This window comes from Bombina bombina, chromosome 6 (genome assembly GCF_027579735.1).
Source record: "Bombina bombina isolate aBomBom1 chromosome 6, aBomBom1.pri, whole genome shotgun sequence".
NCBI lineage: Eukaryota > Metazoa > Chordata > Amphibia > Anura > Bombinatoridae > Bombina > Bombina bombina.
In genome coordinates, this window is record NC_069504.1 from 900,679,923 (window position 1) to 900,705,717 (window position 25,795).

The 25,795-nt window shown below is 39.5% G+C and overlaps 1 protein-coding gene across 1 annotated transcript in view; it reads right to left on the minus strand.

Moving 5' to 3' along the window:
• Positions 1-256: 256 nt before the first annotated feature.
• Positions 257-25,795, minus strand: part of SMAD3 (SMAD family member 3) — a 246,852-nt gene continuing 221,313 nt past the window's right edge. The window contains exons 6-9 of the mRNA XM_053718520.1: positions 6,995-7,207; positions 6,164-6,301; positions 3,847-3,991; positions 257-2,796 (exon numbers count right to left, since the gene is read on the minus strand). Coding sequence (XP_053574495.1) covers positions 2,673-2,796; positions 3,847-3,991; positions 6,164-6,301; positions 6,995-7,207 — 620 coding nt within the window. The 3' untranslated portion in view covers positions 257-2,672. The remainder of the gene's footprint in view (positions 2,797-3,846; positions 3,992-6,163; positions 6,302-6,994; positions 7,208-25,795) is intronic.

Consider the following 25,795-nt stretch of genomic DNA (forward strand, 5'->3'; position numbering starts at 1 on the left):
GGGTCTTTTCATATGCAAAAGAAGGGGGAGGGGGGGGGAGTGTCTTATTTGCCACTTGCAGCTACCTTTTCAACAGAGCCAAACTGACAGCTTCTAAGTAAGTTTTTAAACAGTTTTATACTGGATTTTTATATCAGTATCTGTGCATCTTATTCTTTATAGTAGTGTCTATTACATGCAGTTATATGAAAATGAGTGTATACTGTCCCTTTAACTACAGTGAACATAACATTTTCAGACATAAATCAGAGGTATCAACAGTATGGATAAGACTTTATTTGCCCAGTTTATTGCACTTGATGGACATCATAAAGTAATGCATAATTAATACAATTCCACTGCCACATTTGAATGCCAATAATAAGGATTTATTTACATTCAACATCAACATTTCACACAGGCAATGAGGAACCAAAATGTGAGTTGAAATAATAAAGAAATCCAAAAGCAATGATACCAATATCCTGAATAATACCCTTCTTAACGATTGATAACATTAAAGGATTGTCAGTGGTGGGCTACCAGCGGCCTGGGGGCTGCATGTGGCCCTTGAAGGATTCCCCTTCTGCCCCCAATCCTTGTCTGGGGTGTAAATAAATGTCCCATTTTGTACCCCACAATATATGTCTTCACTCTTTCCTTCCTAGTTCACGCTCCCACACACTATGTTTATACACATTAGCTGTTGTACTAATATAGATGCTGCAGTCCAGCAGTTTTGTGGGCTCTGTTGCCATATATGTGCCCTATTTTATATTGTGTGTCTTTCACTGGTTTATCTGATACAGTAACCAATTGACATTAATCTGTGAGTATTTAATATGTATCTGTAAACAGACTGACTAATTATACTCCGGGCATGATGGTCAAAAACTTGCCGACAAGGAGAGAAATTACAGTCTCTGGGGTTCTTTTCTGAGCATTATATTGTAATGTAGGTGTCTCTCCTTCACATCAAGAACCGGGTATAGTAAGATAAACTTGCCTGTCTAAAACTAAGGGACCCTGCAGTACTGACCAGACTTAATAAATAATCTCAATAGAGCTTAAGTACAGGTCCTCTGACTTCCCAGAGGTTGCCCAAAGAAAAATAAATTTTAGGCTTAAAATAGATGCCTAAAAGGCAGAAAAGAAATATCTAGTTTAAAGCATTTATTAGCAGGCCATTGGCTACATACCCATTTTTCATGCTACAAATTCACATGGGGTTAAATACCCCAAATATGCTACAAACCCATAAGGCGATAGTTTCTGCTACAAGCAATATTAATACAGGAACTTGGAGCTAAATCCTGGAGTGGCAACAGGCAGGTGGTGTAACAAATCTGTGTTATGCAGCAATTCTCTGTATTGTATCCCTAGTGTGATGAGTTAACCTTTCAATAGCAGTGTTTGCTTGTGCTGACTAATACAACATGTAGAAATGTGACTATCACACTCAGTGATGTCAATCCTGACCCATAATGCTATATGTAAAGTTTATTACAAGTATTATCAGCAACACACTATAGCCTCTGTTTAGGAATTTTCTTGCTAATACTAGTGCTGAAGTTAACTGAACATCCTTATCATATTCAGACAACAAAGGATTCCATCCTGTTTTGCTCACTTGTGTGCATTGTTGTTTTTATATATTTACAGATTTGTAAATTAGAAATGGAAATCAATAACAATATCCAGAAATGTGATTTAGTTTTTACTATTATAGTAAATATTGCCCAACAAGTCCAATAACACATCCCGGTGTGACATTGTCATTATTTGTCCTTGCGTATTTAGGATTTTAATCCTTAAATGGCTTTCCCGAAAGAGTGTGATGCATCTGATCAATACATGGGCGGCAAATAACAGACACAAGACTTAGAAAGTAACTTTAGGTCCTTTAGTTTTGTTTCTCTTGGAAAGATCTAAAGGCCAACTTTACATAGTCTCTATATTCTCCCTTTTATAAAATATATTTTATCATCAGGAATGTATCAGGAAGAGCCAGTGGGATTACAATGTGATTGTACTACAGCCTGATCTCAAACAACTGCACAGCAGTCATGTGAGATACAGCAGCATAGAAAAGGCACATCTAGCAGATTGCTAGTGTGATGATTTTTTTTAAAAATGATCTGTATTTAACATATTTCCAGGTCCATGAAGCCCAGTTGATCTCCAGTCTGCAAAAGAGCTATGTGCACAGCTACAATGTTATTACTCTTTGTTCTCTACAGGCTTTCTTCATATTCTTCCCATGCCACTACGATCTGGAGCTGTGGCTTAGCACATTCTGTTGATTTCAGAGAAAAAAAAACAAACAAGGAACATTTTAAGCTTAGTAGGCAATTTTGATTCTCAATATTCTTATTTGTCCCTGGTCATGGATCTGCATAATGCACCATAGCAGTTAGGGTGCCCTTTGTGCGCTTGCAGGATTCTTGAAATATTGCACCAGACAGCTGGGTGTAGAAGAGCAGCAAAACTCACAATATTAACAAAAAAACATATCATCAGTGATTCTGCTTCTGAGGGATACCCATCTGTGAAGTTGTGTGCAGTAAATCTTGGGTTTGCAGTTTGTGTGCTCAGACCTCGGTCAACATGGACTGAGCAGTCTTGTGCAGATTTAGTCCAAAAACTCTGTTGCACTACTTGGCTGAAAAAGATCCCAAAACCTAAATGCTTCTCTAAGAAACACTGGAGCAGCGAATTGTTGGAGAACCCATCTGTGTAAGTACTTTATCCAACCACTGAAGAGGCCCATTTAGGTGTAGCTCAATCCAGCAGGGGGTGCTAGTTACTGTCTGACGCCTGTAGAGAGGAAAATTGCAAAGTGAGGCTTACAAAAGGATTTGTTAGGTTTACTTTGTATTTGGTTATTAAAACAGTGGAAAAGCACAGCATAATTAAGTACAAAATATTGGAAAGTATTATTCTATATGTTCTAGCTACAGCCCACGTTTGTAAAAACAATGTATCTTCTTTTTGAGACAGTTATCAGTTTACTGTTAATACGGTTATTTCAGGTATACATTAAGTCAATGCTATACATCAACCCGAAAGCATACCGAAATGTAAGAATCGTCTAAGCCACTAAGACCCACTTCTGCTCACACTGTGCTGTTAGATTTTCTTACAAAGATATGTCCTAAAAAAAATCTGATCTTTCTCCATCCCTTGCAGATAAAATTTAGACAGCCCTGCTCTATAGAATGTTTACTATTACATAGATTTTGCTATAGAGAGAGTTGGGTACATAATGGGTTACAAAAGTAAGGAATAAGTGAAATGTTACTGAAACCTCAGGATCTGTAATAAGGCTGCCAAACAGAGGCACATCTGGGTACCATTAGTTTCTCTTTGGCTAGTGGCCAAGCCTGAAACTGGCTGTCAAGTGTGGAAGATGAGAATTTACTCGTTGAGCACCAAGCCTGGCTTGTAATAATTGCACACACTAAAGTTCATCTTACCACACCCCACCCTGGCTCTAAAGGGTAAACAGCCCAATGGTCACTGAACATCTGGAAGACAGCAGGAGGAGTTGCTCAGTGTGTCTATTCTGCTCCCACACTAACAGAATGGTTTACTGGCATGTGGTGTGTGTTACACCCTCTACACAATGACATCTGTCAGAGCAGCGTCATCTCCCTGGACACTTGACGTCCTACACAAAATCTTGTCAGTTACTACCATGTTTAAAAGGCCCCAATGACAAATTCCAGCATTCAATACATAATAAAACAAAAGGACGATTTCTCAGAACAAAGTGTGATCAGTGTAAGGAGGAGAATGCAATTACAAGAAACTGGAAATATTACACACTTTTCTGGAAGACAAATATTGTGACCATGCAACACTGACCTGTACTCTGCTCCCCAACCCTTGACAAAGCTCATCCGTATGGTACACATCCTGGTAAGCTGATACACTGCCTCAAATCCCTGGTTTACTGACTGGGCCAGGAGTGCCGCAAACTCCTGGTTATTAAAAATCTTTAGGTTACATCCTGGTAAAAAAAAAGAACAAAGAGATATTTGTCATAAGATGCTTCCAAGCTGACTAAAACCAGCATCCTCATCACCAGCACAAGGAGAGGATGCAGACCCACATCCATGCTGGATATTTGAAAAGTGAGGACTTATTTAAAGGACACACTGTGTGTCTAAAAAGTGTAACTATGCAGAGTTTTGTGTGTCTGAGCTGTAGCAGTGTATGAGGAGAAGTTAGTACAGAAGTATGTCTCATGTCACACTGTATGAGGAATAATACATGTCCGAGAGTTACACTATGTACACTTGAAAAGTGTCACTGTATCAGCAGAAGTGTGCACCACAACAAGGAGGTGTATTGCTCTGTATGTTCAAAACCAACGCAGCATGTCTGAATAGTGTCATACTCTGAGATGAGCAGCATGTGCGACAGTAATGTCACAATGTATGAGGAGCAGTGTGTGTGTTGGTAAACTCACAATGTGTGGAGGAGCATTTTGTGTCTGTTGGTAAAGTCAGAATATATAAGGAGCAATGTGTGTCTGTTGACAATGTCACTGTATAAGGAGCAATATGTGTCTGTTGGTAATGTCACAATGTTTGAGGAGCAGTGTGTGTGTTAGTAAACTCACAATGTATGAGGAGCAGTGTGTGTCTGTTGGTAGTGTCACATTGTAGGAGGAGCGGTGTGTGTCTGTTGGTAATGTCACAATGTATGAGGAGCAGTGTGTGTGTTAGTAAACTCACAATGTATGGAGGAGCATTTTGTGTCTGTTAGTAAACCCATAATGTATGAGGAGCAGTGTGTGTCTGTTGGTAAACTCACAATGTATGAGGAGCAGTGTGTTTCTGTTGGTAATATCACATTGTATGAGGAGCAGTGTGTGTCTGTTGGTAATATCACAATGTATGAGGAGCAGTGTGTGTCTGTTGGTAGTGTCACATTGTAGGAGGAGCGGTGTGTGTCTGTTGGTAATGTCACAATGTATGAGGAGCAGTGTGTGTGTTAGTAAACTCACAATGTATGGAGGAGCATTTTGTGTCTGTTAGTAAACCCACAATGTATGAGGAGCATTGTGTGTCTGTTGGTAAACTCACAATGTATGAGGAGCAGTGTGTTTCTGTTGGTAATGTCACATTGTATTAGGAGCAGTGTGTGTCTGTTGGTAATGTCACAATGTATGAGGAGCAGTGTGTGTCTGTTGGGGGTGTCACATTGTAGGAGGAGCGGTGTGTGTCTGCTGGTAGTGTCACAATGTAGGAGGAGCATTGTGTGATTGTTGGTAATGTCACAATGTATGAGGAGCAGTGTGTGTTGGTAACGTAACAATGTATGAGGAGCAGTGTGTGCCTGTTGGTAACATAATGTATGAGGAGCAGTGTGTGTCTGTTGGTAATGTCACAATATACGAGGAGCTGTATGTGTCTGTTGGTAGTGTCACATTGCAGGAGGAGCAGTGTGTGTCTGTTGGTAGTGTCATCATTTATGAGGAGCAGTGTGTGTCTGTTGGTAGTGTCACAATTTATGAGGAGTAGTGTGTGTCTATTGGTAATGTCACAATGTATGAGGAGCAGTGTGTGTCTATTGGTAATGTCACAATGTATGAGGAGCAGTGTGTCTCACAAGTAATGTGTAGTGTGTGCATAAGATGTATTACAGTCTATGTCTAGGAAGTTTCACTCTGAAAAGCAATGTTTATATGTAAGAAGTATCATACTGTGAGAAGTGTGTGTGTGTGAGGAACATTTTTTGTCATATTACGCGATATAATCAGAATTTATGAGGGATATTGCACATAACGGATGTGTCAGAACAAGTGAGGAACAACATGTGTCTGAAGAACGAGGAGCAATTTGTGTCGGTTTTACATTTTGAGAGTGACTAAATGTCACTGTGTTGGATGTCTGACAAGTGTACTGTGTATAAAAGGCATTATGTTTATTAAAAGTGTAGCATTGTTAACAGTGTGTGTCATGTAAGTGCTGCATTGTTTGTTTGACAAGTGCTGGATCTTTATAATTGTCACAGAAAACAATAAATTCAAACAGATGTTTTCATTTTTATGAGATCCAAAACTATAAAAGGGTGGGGAGGTGGCGTTGGATATACTCTTAATATTTTCAACATAAGGAAGCAGAGACTTACAGATAAATTAAAAGGTTCTCTAAGTGTTTCAGGGTCCCCTTACCTGGAGGAATTTTGCAGACGGTGGCAGGGTGCCAGCCATATCTCTGGTTACAATTTGGAGACTGTACAAATATTGCACTATCACTGAGGCATTCGGCAAACACTTCACCTCCAATATAATATAGACGCACTCCTCTCCCTGCAAAAATAAAAACACCTGAGTCACTAAAGGAGGATGCAGACAAAGCGCAGCCACTGTAAGCAACATTCAGACTTAAAAAATATGTGATGCAATTAATTTGGGAGCTTAGATAATAAACAAAAATAGTTTAAGTCCCACTCAGGAGCCACAATCCTTGCAGTTTCTGAGCAGTGAGCCAATCTGGAGTGGCAGTAGTATGTCCCCTCCAATCACTGGCTGCATCCATCTTGGGAGCTACAAGGCAGCAAAACTTTTACCTATGTGTTTACCCTTTGCAGGGGATGAACAGTGGGTCCTGTCTCTGGAAAATGTTGTGTTAAGGTTAAGGAACCTACAGCCAATGCTGGATGTAATTCATGTTGTGGGAGGTCCTCTATGCTCAGATTCAAAGGGCCAGAATGGATTTTATTTTCTAACCACTGAATTAATGCTAGGGGGGGAATAGTTCCAGCTGTTTTGGCCAAAGTACTGTTTTTCCACTATAGAACTAATGTGTAAAATAATTCCTAACAGGCCCAGCAGTTTGGTTATATATATGCAGCCAAAATACAGCCATGGTTTAGGTTCAGCGACAGTGGTTGAGCCTCATCCAATAAGAGGGAACCCTTGCACAACAATTTACAAGGCAAATCATTAACCCTTTGCACCACAAGGTACAGTTACTAGTTGCACAATGATCTACAGTATTACCAATATGCCTCCGGGTCAGCTCCACAGCAGCATTGCGATTCACGTTGGAGAGCAGCCCAAGGCAGAAACGTTCAGAGTTTGAGGGGTCTGTAAATCCATCCACAGTCATGGAGGGTTGGGAGGCATGAAAAGTCTCTCCTACTCTCTGGTTCAGCTCATAATAGGAAATGGAGCACCAAAAAGCTGGCTCGCAGTACGTGACTGGCTGCAGGTCTGCAACAGAAGAACAAAGTCATACGTAAGTGGTGCGCTAGTGACTAGCAACACAGGTATACGGCCATTACAGGTAAAGTCACAAAGGGGTTTTACTATATGTTCCATCAATTGGGGCATTTGCTCTCAAGAAACTAATTTTTTTTATTTTAAAAGGGACATGAAACCCAATTTATTTCTTTCATGATTCAGACAGAGCATACAATTTAAAAAAAAAAGTATTAATTTTACTTCTATTATCAAACTTGCTTCCTTCTCGTTTTATTCTTTGATGAAGAGATACCTATGTAGGTAGTAGCTTGCATATGTCTAAAGCACTACATGACAGGAAATAGTGCTGCCATCTAGTGCTCTTGCTAATGTATAACATTCAACTGCTGCCATATAGTGCTGCAGACAAATGCACACTACTGGGGCGCGATCCGATATACGGCGTACTTTTCGGCGCAAGCGAGGGAACCCGCGCCTCCCGTAGTTTCACCTCACACATCGGGGTATCCAATATACTCCGCTGGCAGTTGCTAAAGTGCCGTAAGTCGGACAAACTAGCGATGTTCAGAAATAAGCGTAAGTACAAATTTCTGGAGTCGCCAGTGACTTATGGCACTTTAGAAACTGCCTGCGCCTACAAAAACTTACTAAAGTCTTAAATCTCCCGTAACTGTCTAACACGCCTCCCAAAAATAGCCCGACACGTATACCCCTCTATCCGCAATACCCCATCTCACTCCTAACAATAAATGTATTAACCCCTAAACTGCCGGTCCCGGACCCCGGCGCCACCTATATTATATGTATTACTCCCTAATCTGACCCCCCTACACTGCTGCCACCTACATTAAATATATTACCCCCTAATCTGACCCCCCCTACACCGCTGCCACCTATATTAAATATATTAACCCCTAATCTGACCCCCCTACACCGCCGCCACCTATATTAAATATATTACCCCCTAATCTGACCCCCCTACACCACCGCCACCTACATAAAATATATTACCCCCTAAACCTAAGTCTAACCCTAACACCCCCTAACTTAATTATTATTTAAATAAATCTAAATAATATTTATATTATTAACTAAATTATTCCTATTTAAAACTAAATACGTACCTATAAAATAAACCCTAAGATAGCTACAATATAATTAATAATTACATTGTAGTAATTTTAGGGTTTATATTTATTTTACAGGTAACTTTGTATTTATTTTAGCTAGGTACAATAGCTATTAAATAGTTAATAACTATTTAATAGCTACCTAGTTAAAATAATTACAAAATTACCTGTAAAATAAAACCTAACCTAAGTTACAAATACACCTAACACTACACTATCAATAAATTAATTAAATAAACTACAATTATCTAAACTAAAATAAAATTAAATAAACTAAACTATATTACAAAAAAAACCCCACTAAATTACAAAAAATAAAAAAATATTACAAGAAGTTTAACCTAATTACACCTAATCTAAGCCCCCTAATAAAATAAAAAAGCCCCCCAAAATAATAAAATTTCCCTACCCTAAACTAAATTACAAATAGCCCTTAAAAGGGCCTTTTGCGGGGCATTGCCCCAAAGTAATCAGCTCTATTACCAGCTCTTAAAAGGGCCTTTTGCGGGGCATTGCCCCAAAGTAATCAGCTCTTTTACCTGTAAAAAAAAGAACAATCCCCCCCCCACATTACAACCCACCACCCACACACCCCTACTCTAAAACCCACCCGATCCCCCCTTAAAAAAACCTAAGTCTAAACCCCAAGTGGTCCTGTCCTGAAGACCGGCGGAGAAGGTCCTATTCCAGGCGGTGAAGTCTTCTTCCAAGCGGCAACCTCTTCTTCTTCCAGGAACCAGCCGGCGCGGAGCGGAGGAGTTGAAGACCAATGAACGTGGAGCTGAAGACCGTCGACTCTGGAACTGAAGACCGCGGAGCCATGGAGCGTGGAGGATCCTCTTCATATGATCTCCACCGTACACTGAATAGGAATTCAAGGTACGCGATTAAAAATGGCGTCCCTTGAATTCCTATTGGATGATTTGAGGCTTCAAATTCAAATCAGCCAATCGGATGAGAGCAACTGTAATTCTATTGGCTGATTTGAATAGCCAATAGAATAAGAGCTACTGACATTCTATTGGCTATTCAAATACAAAGTTACCTGTAAAATAAATATAAACCCTAAAATAGCTACAATGTAATTATTAATTATATTGTAGCTATCTTAGGGTTTATTTTATAGGTAAGTATTTAGTTTTAAATAGGAATAATTTAGTTAATAATATTAATATTAGGGTGGGGGGCGGGGATGGCCAGCAACAGAGCTGGTCGCACGATCTGGGAGCTCTGTTAGTAAAACAACTAAGAAAGTCCAAAACTGTGAATATACCCCAAAAAAAGAAATGCTGAACTACTGATTAATTATACTAGGGCAGCCCTGGATATGCTGATGAGTGCCTAATAACTTTTTGACCTACGCTGATCTGAAATCTGTTTAGGACTGGGCCGAGACACCAAGCGGCGCCATCTTGGCATGTTACTGCACCCAGCTGGGATATTGCCCACTGCACTCTGAACCACCTAACAGTTCTTTAAACTTGTGGACCTGTCAACGCCTGAGGTGCCACTATGGAATCGCAGATATTGTACTCTGCTGTCAAAGATCTCTTAGAAGAGTATGGGAGAAAGCTTTGCACGAGACTGGATGCCCTTATATATAGGTCTCAAGCCATGCACACAAACAGTGACGGCCTCAAAGTGGAGCGCAGGGTGGTGCAACATGGCCCTGGCAGTTCCTCAAGTGCGCTCTTCTCCGCTGATGCCAACAGCTACAGGCCAGGGGATTCTGTCTCTCTCAACTAGCATCCATTTGCGGCCACAAGCAACTTACCCCAAAGAGGAGGAGAACTGCGCGATGATAGTCATAGAGATTTTGGTACTGCAGTGTGACACGCTCCTCACAGCTTTCCACGCAGACCTCCCTCAGCCGCCGGCTCGCCCGGCTCTCAAGGTGCCTGTGAGATTGGATTGTACACATTCGTTCCGACTTGACGGCTGTGAGAGCTGGCGGATTCTACAGATTCTCCTAGTCAGAGCACTATGGCATCACGCTTCCCAGGGACCCCGGGCAGGCATTGGATAGGTGATGGGTTATAACTCTGGGGATGTGATGTCGTCTGAGGGGATTGCTGTTGACGAGACACTCTCTATGGGTATATTGCTGCGGTTCCCAAATAAATATATTGAGATGTCCGCTGCAGCTTGCTATGACGGCCCTGAGGCCTGATACTTGGACTCCCACACTGTATTTGCTTATTTACCCTGATTATGCTCTTATGCTTTATAACCGTATTGTTTATTGTTACCATGTTTTTAAATTTTATATGCCTTGTTCTCAGTAGATTATGTTCTTCACTATGGGGAACTCTTATTAGGAAAGTTACTGCTACTGTATGTAAAAAAAAATTCCACTCCCGCTTTTTTGCTGCAGTTTATTTACATCTTGTTAGGGAAGGAATGGGCTTTGCTCTAGAAAAATACCTGACTAACTCATTCCCTTATCGGAAACCCCAATAGCTTATCAATATATAGTACCTGCAGAAACCTTAATGCGGGGGGTATTAATCTGAATCAGGTTCCATTGTCTATGATTCTTTATCCCACACAACTAAACTTTATTTGGACTGTGTGATGCAAAACTTTATTCTAATTTTACTAAGCAATTCGAAGGGAATCTCTGGAATTTATCAATTGTCTCCCTCATATAAGGCCTGATTCCTTCAATATATCAAGCTTGGAGAGATGTATTAATATAATGGGTTCCTGACCATTATGGTCCTTTAAGTGACATGGGGGGACAATCTGTACCTTTAAGCCAGTATTATTAAATCTTTGTTAATAGTTCAAGAGTATTTAGAGGTCCTATCTATGCTCTTGTGTCTGTTGTGCTCTTAGGATACCCTCAGAGACATATATATTTAGCTCTTATATATATATATACTACTTTTTTCACTCATCATAGGTTTGGAGGACATGTCTCAATGTGTATTTACTTAAACATTCCATTGCCCACACGTGCTAGTTTATGTAGGGAACTAAGTTGGGAATGGCTCAACACATCAATGCATAACAGTAATTACGCTACCTATATGTGTTTAAATATATCATAAGCCCGCAAGTATGTCTCCATAGATGCAATACCATCCTAGCCCCCATACAACTTTTACTAGATACTGAGTTTGCTTTTAATCTGTGTCCATCCCCCCCACCCTCCCCCCCACCGTTTTCCTTTATGATAGCTATGTGCCTCCTGCCTCCTTAACATGAGAGTTTTTGACAGTTAACATAACGCAGAATATGGGTCAGGGAATATTATCTCAATCTGGATGAGAGTGCATGCTACAAGCTATGTCACAAATATGTAGCCTGCTTGGCTAGTTGAACAATAACCGTATGGGAGTGTTATGCCCTATGCAACAATTAGAATAAAGGTGCACACATGCATACCACTCATCGCTGACTAATCTCTCATATGAGCTTTCCCATATCTCCCTCAGTGTGTTTCCCAGTACGGGGTTATGTCTGGAGGACCTGTGTCTTGCTGGCTGACCCCTGGTTTTTCATGAAGAATTCCAAAAACGCCCTTCTTAGAGTATGTGGTATCTTAGGGATATTGCCCTGGCCCTGAACCTAGAACTAGAAAAAAGCAGCTAGCGCTAATGATACTGTATTTGTTTTGGCTACAGCGTAGTGTTCCCCAGTTACGCAGGGTTATACTAGATATTAATTTTGAATAACTCTTAAAGCCCAGTGTGCTTTTATGTAAAACCAACAGAGAGGTTAATGATAACTATAGGGGAAGAGCATATATATTCTTTCACATGTTTCCTTTGTATATCCATTTTGATTGTCAAGTACTGCGTTCCTGGATATTCTTTATTCCCCCCATGCTTCAGTATAGTCATGTAGGCGAGTAAGCCAGCATTGAAGGAGTGCACTATTATTTGAATAACTCCCCCCCCATTTCAGTATCCCTATGCGGTAAGGGTTTAATACCTCCTCCTCTGCATTCCTTTTTGGCAGAGTTAAGTAGCCTCTGCCCAGCCTGCAGAACCGTGTTAGGTTCTTCAGGATCTAGTAATACTATTGTATATGCTATTACCAACGCTCATTGTTATCAGTTGAATATGTATAGGTGGCAACTGAGGTCTGTTTCAGTACAGCATTTTTATCTGTGTACTTTGTTTGATGTTAATTGACATTATTTGATAGTAATTTAGGTGTTTTCCTACACTTGTTTGTATTGACATTACTTATGATACCCAAAGTTGACCGTTACTATCTCCACACTGACACTGGACTTTTTCATGTAAACTTATCTGATGTGTCCTCAGCGGTAGTTCGCACTTTTGGTCTCTTAAGGAGACTGTTTGTCTGGAGGACATTGCGAACAAACAAAATCAAAAACAAGGTTTTCAGAATATCATGTCATGTCGCTGTGTTATGGACTGGTCTCCATATGATGTATTGTAATGAAAATTTTATTTTTTCAGATATGACTATGTTGTCAAAGATATTTTTACCTCAATAAAAATAAAGTTTAAAAAAAAAATAAAAATAAAAAAAAAATATTAATATTATTTAGATTTATTTAAATAATAATTAAGTTAGGGGGTGTTAGGGTTAGACTTAGGTTTAGGGGGTAATATATTTTATGTAGGTGGCGGCGGTGTAGGGGGGTCAGATTAGGGGGTAATATATTTAATATAGGTGGCGGCGGTGTAGTGGGGTCAGATTAGGGGTTAATATATTTAATATAGGTGGCGGAGGTGTAGGGGGGGTCAGATTAGGGGGTAATATATTTCATGTAGGTGGCAGCGGTGTAGGGGGGTCAGATTAGGGGTTAATATATTTAATATAGGTGGCGGCGGTGTAGGGGGGTCAGATTAGGGGTTAATATATTTAATATAGGTGGCGGCGGTGTAGGGGGGTTAGATTAGGGGTTAATACATATAATGTAGGTGGCGGCGGGGTCCGTGAGCGGCGGTTTAGGGGTTAAACACTTTATTAGGTATTGCGGTGGGGGATTGCGGTTGACAGATAGACATTGCGCATGCGTTAGGTGTTAGGTTTTATTTTGCAGGCATTTTAGGGAGTTACGGTGCTCCAATACTCAGCGCAAGGCTTGCTACGCCTGCATTTTGTGGCGAGGTGAAAATGGAGAAAGATTTCTCCATTTTCGCCACGTAAGTCCTTACGCTGTATATTGGATACCAAACTGCGCGTGTTTTGTATGTCAGTCTATGGGCCAAAAAACTACGGGCAAAGGCATAAATATACAAGCATAACTTCTATGTTACGCCGTATATGTGATACCAAACCAGCGCAAAATCTGGCGTCGCCGGCTTCTGCGGGCAAGGCTGCATATCGGATGGGGCCCCTGATCTTAGCTTTCTGCTCTTAAACAAAGGATACCGAAAAAACAAAGAAAAAATTGATAATAGAAGTATATTGGAAAGTTGTTTAAAATTGCATTTTCTACATGAATCCTGAAAGAAAAAGAATTGGATTTTATATCCTTTTAATACAGGTTAGGTTTTATACATATATGTAAGGGATGGCGGAGTGGTTTGCTAAACACATGTACGGAGAGTAAATTATGAATGTAAATCTATGTTTAGAGGCCTTAGTAGAACATATGCTGCTGATATCCTTACCATAAGGTCTTCCCCTTAAACCACAGCAAAACATTAAAGGGACATGAGACTCTTGTGGTTTGGACAGAGTATACAGTTTTTTAAGTCTCCAAGTTACTTCAATTATCAAATATGCATTGTTCTCATGGTAATCTAGGTAGGTAGTGTAAACTGTCTGAAGCACTATATGGCAGCAAAAACTGCTGATACCTAATGCTCTTGCAAAATAAACTCCTGAGCCTACCTACCTACTTTACAAAATAGGATAACAAAAGAACAAAGTCAGTTTGATCATAGTAAGTAAATCGGAAACACATTTAAAATGATATACTCTATCTGAATCACAGAAATAAACATTTAGGTTTCATGATCTTTTAAAGGGATACTCAATCAAAATTAAACTTTCATTATTCAGATAGAGCAGCAATTTTAAACAACTTTCCAATTTACTTCCATTAAAAAAATGTGCACAGTCTTTTTATATTTAACCTTTTTGAGTCACCAGCTCCTACTGAGCATGTGCAAGAATAAGCGTGTATGCATTTGTGAATGGCTGATTGCTGTCACATGGTACGTGTATGCATTTGTGATTGGATGATGGCTGTCACATGGTACAGGGGGAGTGGGAAAAGACGTAACTTTTAAAATTGTCACAAAAAAATCTATTACTCATTTGAAGTTCAGACTAAGTGTTATTGCAATGTCTTGTTATCTTGCATTTGTTGATTATGCAAATCTACTGTGTTGACTGGTCCTTTAAACCAAATCAATCCAATCCAGTTAAATCAAATCATACAATGTACATTTATGTTTCCAATAATTTATGACTAAAATGTATACTTTTTCTAGTCTGCCCCCCCCCCCCAAAAAAAAAGAAGCTGTAGTGAATCCTGCTTTTTTTTTTGTATGATGCTATTACCCTAACCCTAATTACATGCTACACAATGATTGTTTAGACCAGGACAGGTACACATTTACATGAAGCTACTGAGGAGATACAATAAACATACTTGAGAGCCTTTTCATAGGTTTGTCTCACCCGTAGTGCACTGAAAAATCAAAACCCTAAAAATATTTATAAAAAATTATTGTTTTTAATTAGCTATAAAACCTTTTTTTATAGTGATCTTTTAGAGTTTGTTACACAGCTGTAAATACACACGATATTCATAAAGACTCCAATGTTCCTTTAAAGGGACACTGTACACTAGATTTATCTTTGCATAAATGTTTTGTAGATGATCCATTTATAAAGCCCATCTTGGAGTATTTTTGTAACAATGTACGTATAGTTTTGCTTATTTTTAAAAAAACATTGTGTCGATTTTCAGATTCAGAACAAGCCCCAAAGTTTTAGATGTCTACAGATTCAAGCTTGCTCCTGTTTGTCTAATTGGTCTTTTCATATGGAGAGTGGGGGGGGGGGGGGCGGTGTCTGCTCATCCTGATTTCCCAGCCCCTTTCACTGGACGTCCCAGCCTAACCTCAACAACAGTGCTAAACTGGGAGTATCTAAGTAAGTTTTTAAAAAAGGTTTTATACTGGATTTTTTATATCAGTATCTGTGCATATTCTTCTTTATAGTAGTGTCTATTGCATCTTGCATGAAATACTTCAAACAAAACCATATACCAAACTGCTTTCTGTAAATTAGTAACTCTAAACTCCAGAATCAGGAAACAAACTGTATCCCCAAAACACTGCACTGGAAATGAGGCTCACAGTAAATGCACCAACATTTTTATCTTAACCTGTTTGCTGCCAGATCGACTACTGACTTTAAATGGGTTCAACGGAAACACTGGCTCTGGGATAATGATGTTTACATAATTTATCATCATTTATATAGCAACTGAGGAGCAGATCACTCTTCTGTAAATACGGATTAATAAAAACTGCAATACGTTTAGGGCAGTGTTTTATATTTGCAGAATTAACTTGTACAGATCAAAGGCAAACAACATTCAGCTTTTAAAGCTTTGTGCAAGCAGAGAACAGTGGGTTAAACACAGGATGACTTCCCTCTCACCAGGCCGGCAACCTCTGCGATAAGGACAAGCCCCTCACACACATCCACGGCTGGCCTGGCGAAGCGCCAAACCAAACCTCCTCAACTGAACTCTGCATCCAGCCAAGTTCCACAGGACGGGGATAAGAGCACTCAGGGCGGTGTTTATATTATTATTCATTTGCAGCTATATTGTAATATATTATTCTTAAAGGGACGGGGATAGAATGATGTATTCAAAGCAAAGATTTGTCTGAGAATATTAAACAGATTATATTAGTTGTTTAAATATTGATAAAAAAAATAAGTGTAAAGTTTTAGTGTCCATAAAGCACTGGGTGCTGCCGTGTTATAATCTACGTTTTCTTCTCTGCATTGGCCAATTAGGGACAGCTATAAATAAGTCACTAAAGAGTGCAAGCAACAACTGTGTGGAATATAGCAGTGCACGTCTGGAGTTTGCAAGTCTTCTTTTAATAGGAATTGGAATTTCCACAATTTTCACAATTAAATTACCGGAAAAGGGGACACAATAAATAATGAAGGTATATTGCAAATTTCTTCTACTACATATAATTTAAATATATATAATAATATAATTTCAATTTGTCAAAGTGGTTAATGTCCTTTAAAGCAGGAGTCAACAAACTTGGGCCCACAGATGTTTTGGAACTACATTTCCCATAAAGCTGAGACACTATTTAGGCTGCCTGAGCATCATGGGAAATGTAGTTCCAAAACATCTGGGGGCCAAGGTTGCTGACCCCTGCTTTATCACTGGCAATCCAATGTACTGTAAAATATAGGCGTATAAACTACTAATAAGCTGGAGACATAGAACGGTTGTTGCTCTGCAGAATTTACCTCTGTAGGTCACAGATCCATCAGCCTGACTTTTTATTCATGTCATTCTGCTATACTGGAAATCCTCAGATTTGACGTCACTGTTTGTCAGTGACCCTAACTTGTACATTGTGTGATTATATTAACAATAAACAAATATAAACACATGATATGTACATCACATAAGGAGATCTGCATGCAGAACCAGCCAAATAAAGTGATTATTCTACCACAGGTGCTTTACTGTTATTCCTTCATATCTAAACACACTTGAAAATCAGTATTTAAAACATTGTTGCTCAACAATTATATATTTACTTTTACTAACATTTCACAAAAATATCATTATAAAAAAAAAAGTATATAGTACTTCTCTCTAAGAGGATTCAAATTGCATCACACATGGCCCTAAGACCCAGCATTTAATGAATACAAAGTGGTAATGAATTAATCACTGAAGAATAAAAGGTTGGGTTGGCCATGTTGGGGCTAGAAGCCATAATTTCAACTAGTACAACAGTTGGTCAATTAAGCAATCTCCCCGTTTGAAAAGAGATAGCTGTATATGCAGATGCCCCTCTCTGCTCTCATCAACCTCTGGTGATAACTGTTCTCTAAGGTTAGTTAGTTTGACTTCAATACGGCAGGTCTCTAGTTTACAAGAATACTGCAGTAAAGTGCTTATGCAATAGCACTTTTATTTATAATATATAAAGTACCAATACATTTCACCTGGCTAACTGCTTTTAGCTAAGTAGTATTTTGCTATCCCTCTCTCCTGAAGCCCAATAGTAACCTTATTGTTCACAAAGGCTTCCTGAATTACTAAGGTAAACTTTTTTTGTCTCTTATAATTGTAGTGAAAACCTCTTGATCATCACTGAGAATGTGGTTTCTTCCTCCAAGTCTTCTCTACTTGATAATGTACTGGGTAAACAGTCAACAACAGGATCACTCTCCTCAGGTACAACTGATCAATTCTTTTCATCAGATCCTATAATAACTTTGATCAGCAAATCATATCTTCTACTACTACTCTTCATCTCATTCTCTCCCAGCTATTCTCTCATTCCCACCTGTATTGTTCTTCTGTAACTTCAGCTTAGCTTCCATATAGTATATTGCATTAGTAAAACTACTACAAACAATTGCTTATTAAAGGGACACTGTACCCAAAAATGTTCTTTCGTGATTCAGATTGAGCATGAAATTTTAAGCAACTTTCTAATTTACCCCTATTATTAAATTTTCTTCTTTCTCTTGGTATCTTTATTTGAAATGCAAGAATGTAAGTTTAGATGCCGGCCCATTTTTGGTGAACAACCTGGGTTGTCCTTGCTGATTGGTGAATAAATTCATCCACCAATAAAAAAGTGCTGTCCAGAGTACTAAAACCAAAAAAAAAGCTTAGATGCCTTCTTTTTCAAATAATGATAGCAAGAGAATGAAGAAAAATTGATAATAGGAGTAAATTAGAACGTTGCTTAAAATTGCATGCTCTATCTGAATTACAAAAGAATTTTTTTGGGTACAGTGTCCCTTTAATAATGCTCTTTTCTTGTCACACTGACTGCTATTACTGATGAATGTTTCAAATTCAATACAATCATTTTTAAGTCTACATTAACAAATTAATTTTATACCAAAAGGATAACAAAACCTTCAGCTTATTAGAGTAGTTTGTACACTGTGATGTCCCCTCAGTGTTGTGAATTAAAGGACGGATTAAAAGGGAATGAGATAAATGTTTATTAATGCATAGTAAAAAAAACTATTTTACAATATACCTTCCAATATTTATTTTGCTTGCAATTGCTGTAAAATACCTTACTTTTGTCTAAAAGTTGGGCTTGTCCCACAGACCCTAGAGAAGCCAAAATACAAATTCTGGAACATTTTTCTTTCACGATACTGAAAATGACCTAAACTAGCTAAAAACTAGACAATTATTGTTTAGCACAGTAAGCAAACAGTTACAGCTAACCCTAACTGACTCCAATACAGGAAACAAAACAAAAAAAAACATATTTAAAGGGACACTAAACCCAAATTCAGATAGAGCGTGCAATTTTAAGTAACTTTCTAATTTACTCCTATTATCAATTTTTCTTTGTTCTCTTGCTATCTTTATTTGAAAAAGAAGGCATCTAAGCTAAGGAGCCAGCCAATGTTTGGTTCAGACCCTGGACAGCACTTGTTTATTGGTGGGTGAATTTATCCACCAATCAGCAAGAACAACCCAGGTTGTTCAAAAAAATGGGCCGGCATCTAAACTTACATTCTTGCTTTTCAAATAAAGATACCAAGAGAATGAAAATTTGATAATAGGAGTAAATTAGAAAGTTGCTTAAAATTGCATGCTCTATCTGAATCATGAAAGAAAAAAATTTGGGTTCAGTGTCCCTTTAAGTTTCCAAATAGTTTTGCATATCATTAATAAAGTGACTACTGTGTCTATTTCAGGCCTTCTTTCCTACTCCCTCCTCTCAAACTCCATCAGTCATCCACTGAAACTCTCTCTCTCTCTCTCCTTAGAGGGATATGGCTGCACCTCACTGACATGGTGCAAAGGAGGCTGAAAAGATCCTTCCCTTGGTCAGAGGAGAATTATGTGAAAAGCACAATTGGGCAGACTGCTTCTCTTTCTCTTTATAAATACTGTATATTGTATTGTATTTGCATATGGCTGACTGAAATCTTGCTCTACTGGTGTCTTTCTGACAAGCACTGGGGCAGTATATATATATATATATATATATATATATATATATATATATATATATATATACACTGCTCAAAAAAATAAAGGGAACACTTAAACAACACAATGTATCTCCAAGTCAATCACACTTCTGTGAAATCAAACTGTCCACTTAGGAAGCAACACTGAGTGACAATCAATTTCACATGCTGTTGTGCAAATGGGATAGACAACAGGTGGAAATTATAGGCAATTAGCAAGACACCCCCAATAAAGGAGTGGTTCTGCAGGTGGTGACCACAGACCACTTCTCAGTTCCTATGCTTTCTGGCTGATGTTATGGTCACTTTTGAATGCTGGTGGTGCTTGCACTCTAGTGGTAGCATGAGACGGAGTCTACAACCCACACAAGTGGCTCAGGTAGTGCAGCTCATCCAGGATGGCACATCAGTGCCAGCTGTGGCAAGAAGGATTGCTGTGTCTGTCAGCGTAGTGTCCAGAGCATGGAGGCGCTACCAGGAGACAGGCCAGTACATCAGGAGACGTGGAGGAGGCCGTAGGAGGGCAACAACCCAGCAGCAGGACCGCTACCTCCGCCTTTGTGCAAGGAGGAACAGGAGGAGCACTGCCAGAGCCCTGCAAAATGACCTCCAGCAGGCCACAAATGTGCATGTGTCTGCTCAAACGGTCAGAAACAGACTCCATGAGGGTGGTATGAGGACCCAACGTCAACAGGTGGGGGTTGTGCTTACAGTCCAACACCGTGCAGGACGTTTGACATTTGCCAGAGAACACCAAGATTGGCAAATTCGCCACTGGCGCCCTGTGCTCTTCACAGATGAAAGCAGGGGCACACTGAGCACATTTGACAGACGTGACAGTCTGGAGACGCCGTGGAGAACGTTCTGCTGCCTGCAACATCCTCCAGCATGGCCAGTTTGGCAGTGGGTCAGTAATGGTGTGGGGTGGCATTTCTTTGAGGGGCCGAACAGCCCTCCATGTGCTCGCCAGAGGTAGCCTGACTGCCATTAGGTATCAAGATGAGATCCTCAGACCCCTTGTGAGACCATATGCTGGTGCGGTTGGCCCTGGGTTCCTCCTAATGCAAGACAATGTTAGACCTCATGTGGCTGGAGTGTGTCAGCAGTTCCTGCAAGATGAAGGCATTGATGCTATGGACTGGCCCTCCCGTTCCCCAGACCTGAATCCAATTGAGCACATCTGGGACATCATGTCTCGCTCCATCCACCAACTTCACTTTGCACCACAGACTGTCCAGGAGTTGGTGGATGCTTTAGTCCAGGTCTGGGAGGAGATCCCTCAGGAGACCATCCGCCACCTCATCAGGAGCATGCACAGGCGTTGTAGGGAGGTCATACAGGCACGTGGAGGCCACACACACTACTGAGCCTCATTTTGACTTGTTTTAAGGACATTACATCAAAGTTGGATCTGCCTGTAGTGTGTTTTTCCACTTTAATTTTGAGTGTGACTCCAAATCCAAACCTCCATGGGTTGAAAATTTTGATTTCCATTTTTTAATTTTTGTGTGATTTTGTTGTCAGCACATTCAACTATGTAAAGAACAAAGTATTTAATTAGAATATTTTATTCATTCAGATCTAGGATGTGTTATTTTAGTGTTCCCTTTATTTTTTTGAGCAGTGTATATATATATATATATATATATATATATATATATATATATATATATACATACATAGAATTGTGTAAGTACACTCTCACCAACTCTTGCAGCTTGTCAGGGTGCTATAAGGATAATAATACAATGTAGCAAAGAAGCACTCACTGAACTGTTCCAACTGTGACAAAAAGTTTTAATTCAAAATTGTGACGTTTCGGGACAGCAACAGTCCCTTCCTCTGACAAATTAACAATGTGAAAATACAGGCCTTAAATAGGCTCCAAATTACCCTCCCCTAGTGATTGACCAATCATGGCCAAAGATACATAACACACCTTTCATAGTGACCAATAGCTATCAATGATGGAAAACTACCAATATATACAATGAATCAAGTGAATAGTAATAAAACATTACAAACATAGAATTCCGTATTGTTAATAAAGAGGGGCAATCTCATTCCAACCTGACATAAACAGCAGCTAAAAAATTGCGTAAATATACCGACAAAACCGCAAACAAACAGTGAAAATACAGGGAGTGCAGAATTATTAGGCAAATTAGTATTTTGACCACATCATCCTCTTTATGCATGTTGTCTTACTCCAAGCTGTATAGGCTCGAAAGCCTACTACCAATTAAGCATATTAGGTGATGTGCATCTCTGTAATGAGAAGGGGTGTGGTCTAATGACATCAACACCCTATATCAGGTGTGCATAATTATTAGGCAACTTCCTTTCCTTTGGCAAAATGGGTCAAAAGAAGGACTTGACAGGCTCAGAAAAGTCAAAAATAGTGAGATATCTTGCAGAGGGATGCAGCACTCTTAAAATTGCAAAGCTTCTGAAGCGTGATCATCGAACAATCAAGCGTTTCATTCAAAATAGTCAACAGGGTCGCAAGAAGCGTGTGGAAAAACCAAGGCGCAAAATAACTGCCCATGAACTGAGAAAAGTCAAGCGTGCAGCTGCCAAGATGCCACTTGCCACCAGTTTGGCCATATTTCAGAGCTGCAACATCACTGGAGTGCCCAAAAGCACAAGGTGTGCAATACTCAGAGACATGGCCAAGGTAAGAAAGGCTGAAAGACGACCACCACTGAACAAGACACACAAGCTGAAACGTCAAGACTGGGCCAAGAAATATCTCATGACTGATTTTTCTAAGGTCTTATGGACTGATGAAATGAGAGTGAGTCTTGATGGGCCAGATGGATGGGCCCGTGGCTGGATTGGTAAAGGGCAGAGAGCTCCAGTCCGACTCAGACGCCAGCAAGGTGGAGGTGGAGTACTGGTTTGGGCTGGTATCATCAAAGATGAGCTTGTGGGGCCTTTTCGGGTTGAGGATGGAGTCAAGCTCAACTCCCAGTCCTACTGCCAGTTTCTGGAAGACACCTTCTTCAAGCAGTGGTACAGGAAGAAGTCTGCATCCTTCAAGAAAAACATGATTTTCATGCAGGACAATGCTCCATCACACGCGTCCAAGTACTCCACAGCGTGGCTGGCAAGAAAGGGTATAAAAGAAGAAAATCTAATGACATGGCCTCCTTGTTCACCTGATCTGAACCCCATTGAGAACCTGTGGTCCATCATCAAATGTGAGATTTACAAGGAGGGAAAACAGTACACCTCTCTGAACAGTGTCTGGGAGGCTGTGGTTGCTGCTGCACGCAATGTTGATGGGGAACAGATCAAAACACTGACAGAATCCATGGATGGCAGGCTTTTGAGTGTCCTTGCAAAGAAAGGTGGCTATATTGGTCACTGATTTGTTTTTGAATGTCAGAAATGTATATTTGTGAATGTTGAGATGTTATATTGGTTTCACTGGTAAAAATAAATAATTGAAATGGGTATATATTTGTTTTTTGTTAAGTTGCCTAATAATTATGCACAGTAATAGTCACCTGCACACACAGATATCCCCCTAAAATAGCTAAAACTAAAAACAAACTAAAAACTACTTCCAAAAATATTCAGCTTTGATATTAATGAGTTTTTTGGGTTCATTGAGAACATGGTTGTTGTTCAATAATAAAATTAATCCTCAAAAATACAACTTGCCTAATAATTCTGCACTCCCTGTAGGGATCGTAATTCAACCAATCAGCATCGCCCTGGCTCCTGGGGATCGTAATTCCACCAATCAGCAGCATCCTGTCACCCAAGGCTCAATACGTCGTTGTTGTATGATACCAAACAACGCCCACCTGTCACTAGGGACGCATACCCCCTCTAATCTGACATGTCACATTTTTAAATCCAAAATAAGCATTCGCTTAGACCGCTGCATATCCATGACTAAAATTAAAATTAATGAGGGACCACTTATAGATCGCTTGTGTTTAGCGCACATCAATAGCCGAATCAGATCAGCTACCCCAAGTGATACTAGAATACGGATAATCAATACCGCATAGCCTGAGAGTCATCCATATGCAATAAGTAATAACTAAATAAATAAATAAGTCCTGTTTGTGCCGCACATAATCCTTCTGCAACGGCACTCATCACAAAGGTAAACAAAGTGCCGTGATGTAACCAATCATGGATTAGACCGCCCGCTTGTGGGCGTATCAAAACAACACAGGGTTTTGACAAGTTCTACGTGTCACACTGACACTGATGGGCACACCCACCTAAATATACTGTATGAGCTCTACTGTGCATTGCTGTCATCTCACAAGGAGCGGGCTCCAAATATTAAAAGAAAAAATGCATGATCGATAATTGCGTAAGCAATAGTTACAAAAGGTGTGTTGCTCCAAAGCCAAAAACTTAAAGCAAAAAGTGTATGATAAAAGCAAAACAAAAAAGGGGATACAATATCAACAGATAATAAATGATATATAATAATAATACCCCAAATTAACAATATGCTTCCACCTACTCCTATATAAATATACACAAAAATGGTTTAAAGTATAATCAATACTGATTCCTACTATTCCCTAAGTTAAATGGAGTCTCAGCTCCTATTGTATATCAAAATAAAATAATAAAAATGAAAAATCGAATCAGAAAAAATCGAATCAGAAAAAGAATCAGAAAAAATCGAATTGCCATCAAACATCCCCTAATATAAATCCAGATACATCTATATGACAACATAAATTCTACTAGTAATACTGAATGTCCGTACGGAATGAGAAAGACCCCCCACAAACAAAAACAACACGGGGTATCAAAAGAAGTGTTCAAGTGAATAAATAATACAAAGATTAAAATAAAATAAAATAAAGTTAAAACCATGTAATGGACAAAAAGCAACATAATGAACAGAGTGCCTCCTATGAGAATCTCATAGAGGCAAAATAGGACCGAGAGGACAGATGATTAGACCTTACCATCTGTAGTTCTCCGCTCATAATTCCATCCTAATGTAATTAATGTGTCACATAAGGAAGTAAAACATATTACTAGAATAAAAGAAAGAAGAAAAAGGGGAAGAGAAGAAAAAACAAGAAAGAAAAGAAAACTGAAAAATCAAGAGGGAAAAAAGAAAGAGGAAAAGAAGGGCCAGGGAATGGAAGGAAGAAAGGGAAAGAAAAAGAAGAGGAAAGAGGGAATGAGAGATAGAAGAAGAAAAAGAAAAAGAAGAAAAGAAGGAAGGGAAAGAAAGAAAAGAAAAGAAAAAGAATTAGAAGAGAGAAAAAAGAAAGTAAGAGGAAAAGGAAAAAGAGAAAAGAAAAAAAGGAAAAAGAGAATAGAAAGGGGGAGAGAGAGAGAGGAGTAATGGATCATGGACTCCCAATAGTGTAGAACATCAAACACCCCACTGGTGTATCTTGAACCTCACAGTTCATAGAAAACACTGCCATCCTGTGTGGGTGTTGAGACCCCTGGGGCAAAGGGTACCCAGTTCATAGATCCATCTGGATTCTTTGCGTAGCAACATATTTCCTCTGTCTCCTCCCCTTCGTGGAATAGGTACGTGGTCGATCAGTCTAAATCTCAGATCATTGACAGTGTGTCCTGCCTCCAAGAAGTGTATTGCCACAGGCTGGTCTGCCTTTCCATTTCTTATGGCCAAGCGAATACTAGACCTATGATTGGCCATCCTAGTTCTCGCGTCATCCGTTGTTTTGCCTATGTAAAATTTTCCGCAGGGGCAATTCAGAAGGTATATTACAAATATAGTGCAAGTTAGATAATGCTTAATCTCATATATTTTATTGCTTTCAGGATGACGAAAGTGAGAGCCAGTTATCATCCCACTACAAGTGACACAGCTAATACAGCGATAGCAGCCTTTCTTGTTTGTCCTCAGCCATGTCCGTGTACCCCCTTCCGGGTTGACGTCAGCTTTGACCAGATAATCTCTCAAGTTTCTTCCTCGTCTGAAACCGATCCTTGGTGCCTTCCAATTCTTGAAGGGTAGCGTGTGATCTGCTTCAACCAATTTCCATTCCTCTTTAATGGTATGAGTTAGTGGTATAATCTCTGGAGAGTATGTGGTTACAAAAGTGAGTTGATCATCTTGCTTGGGTGGAGCCTCTGCTCTTGGTTCCATAGTTGATAGTGCATGTGATTTCATATATAGCAGATCTTTTTGCCTGTATCCTCTTTCAATAAATCGCTGTGTCATATCTTGTAGTTGTTCTTCACATAATATCTCATTGGTGTTATTTCTAATTACCCGTTGGTATTGCGCCTTAGGGATATTATGTATAAGGCTGGGTTGGTGGCA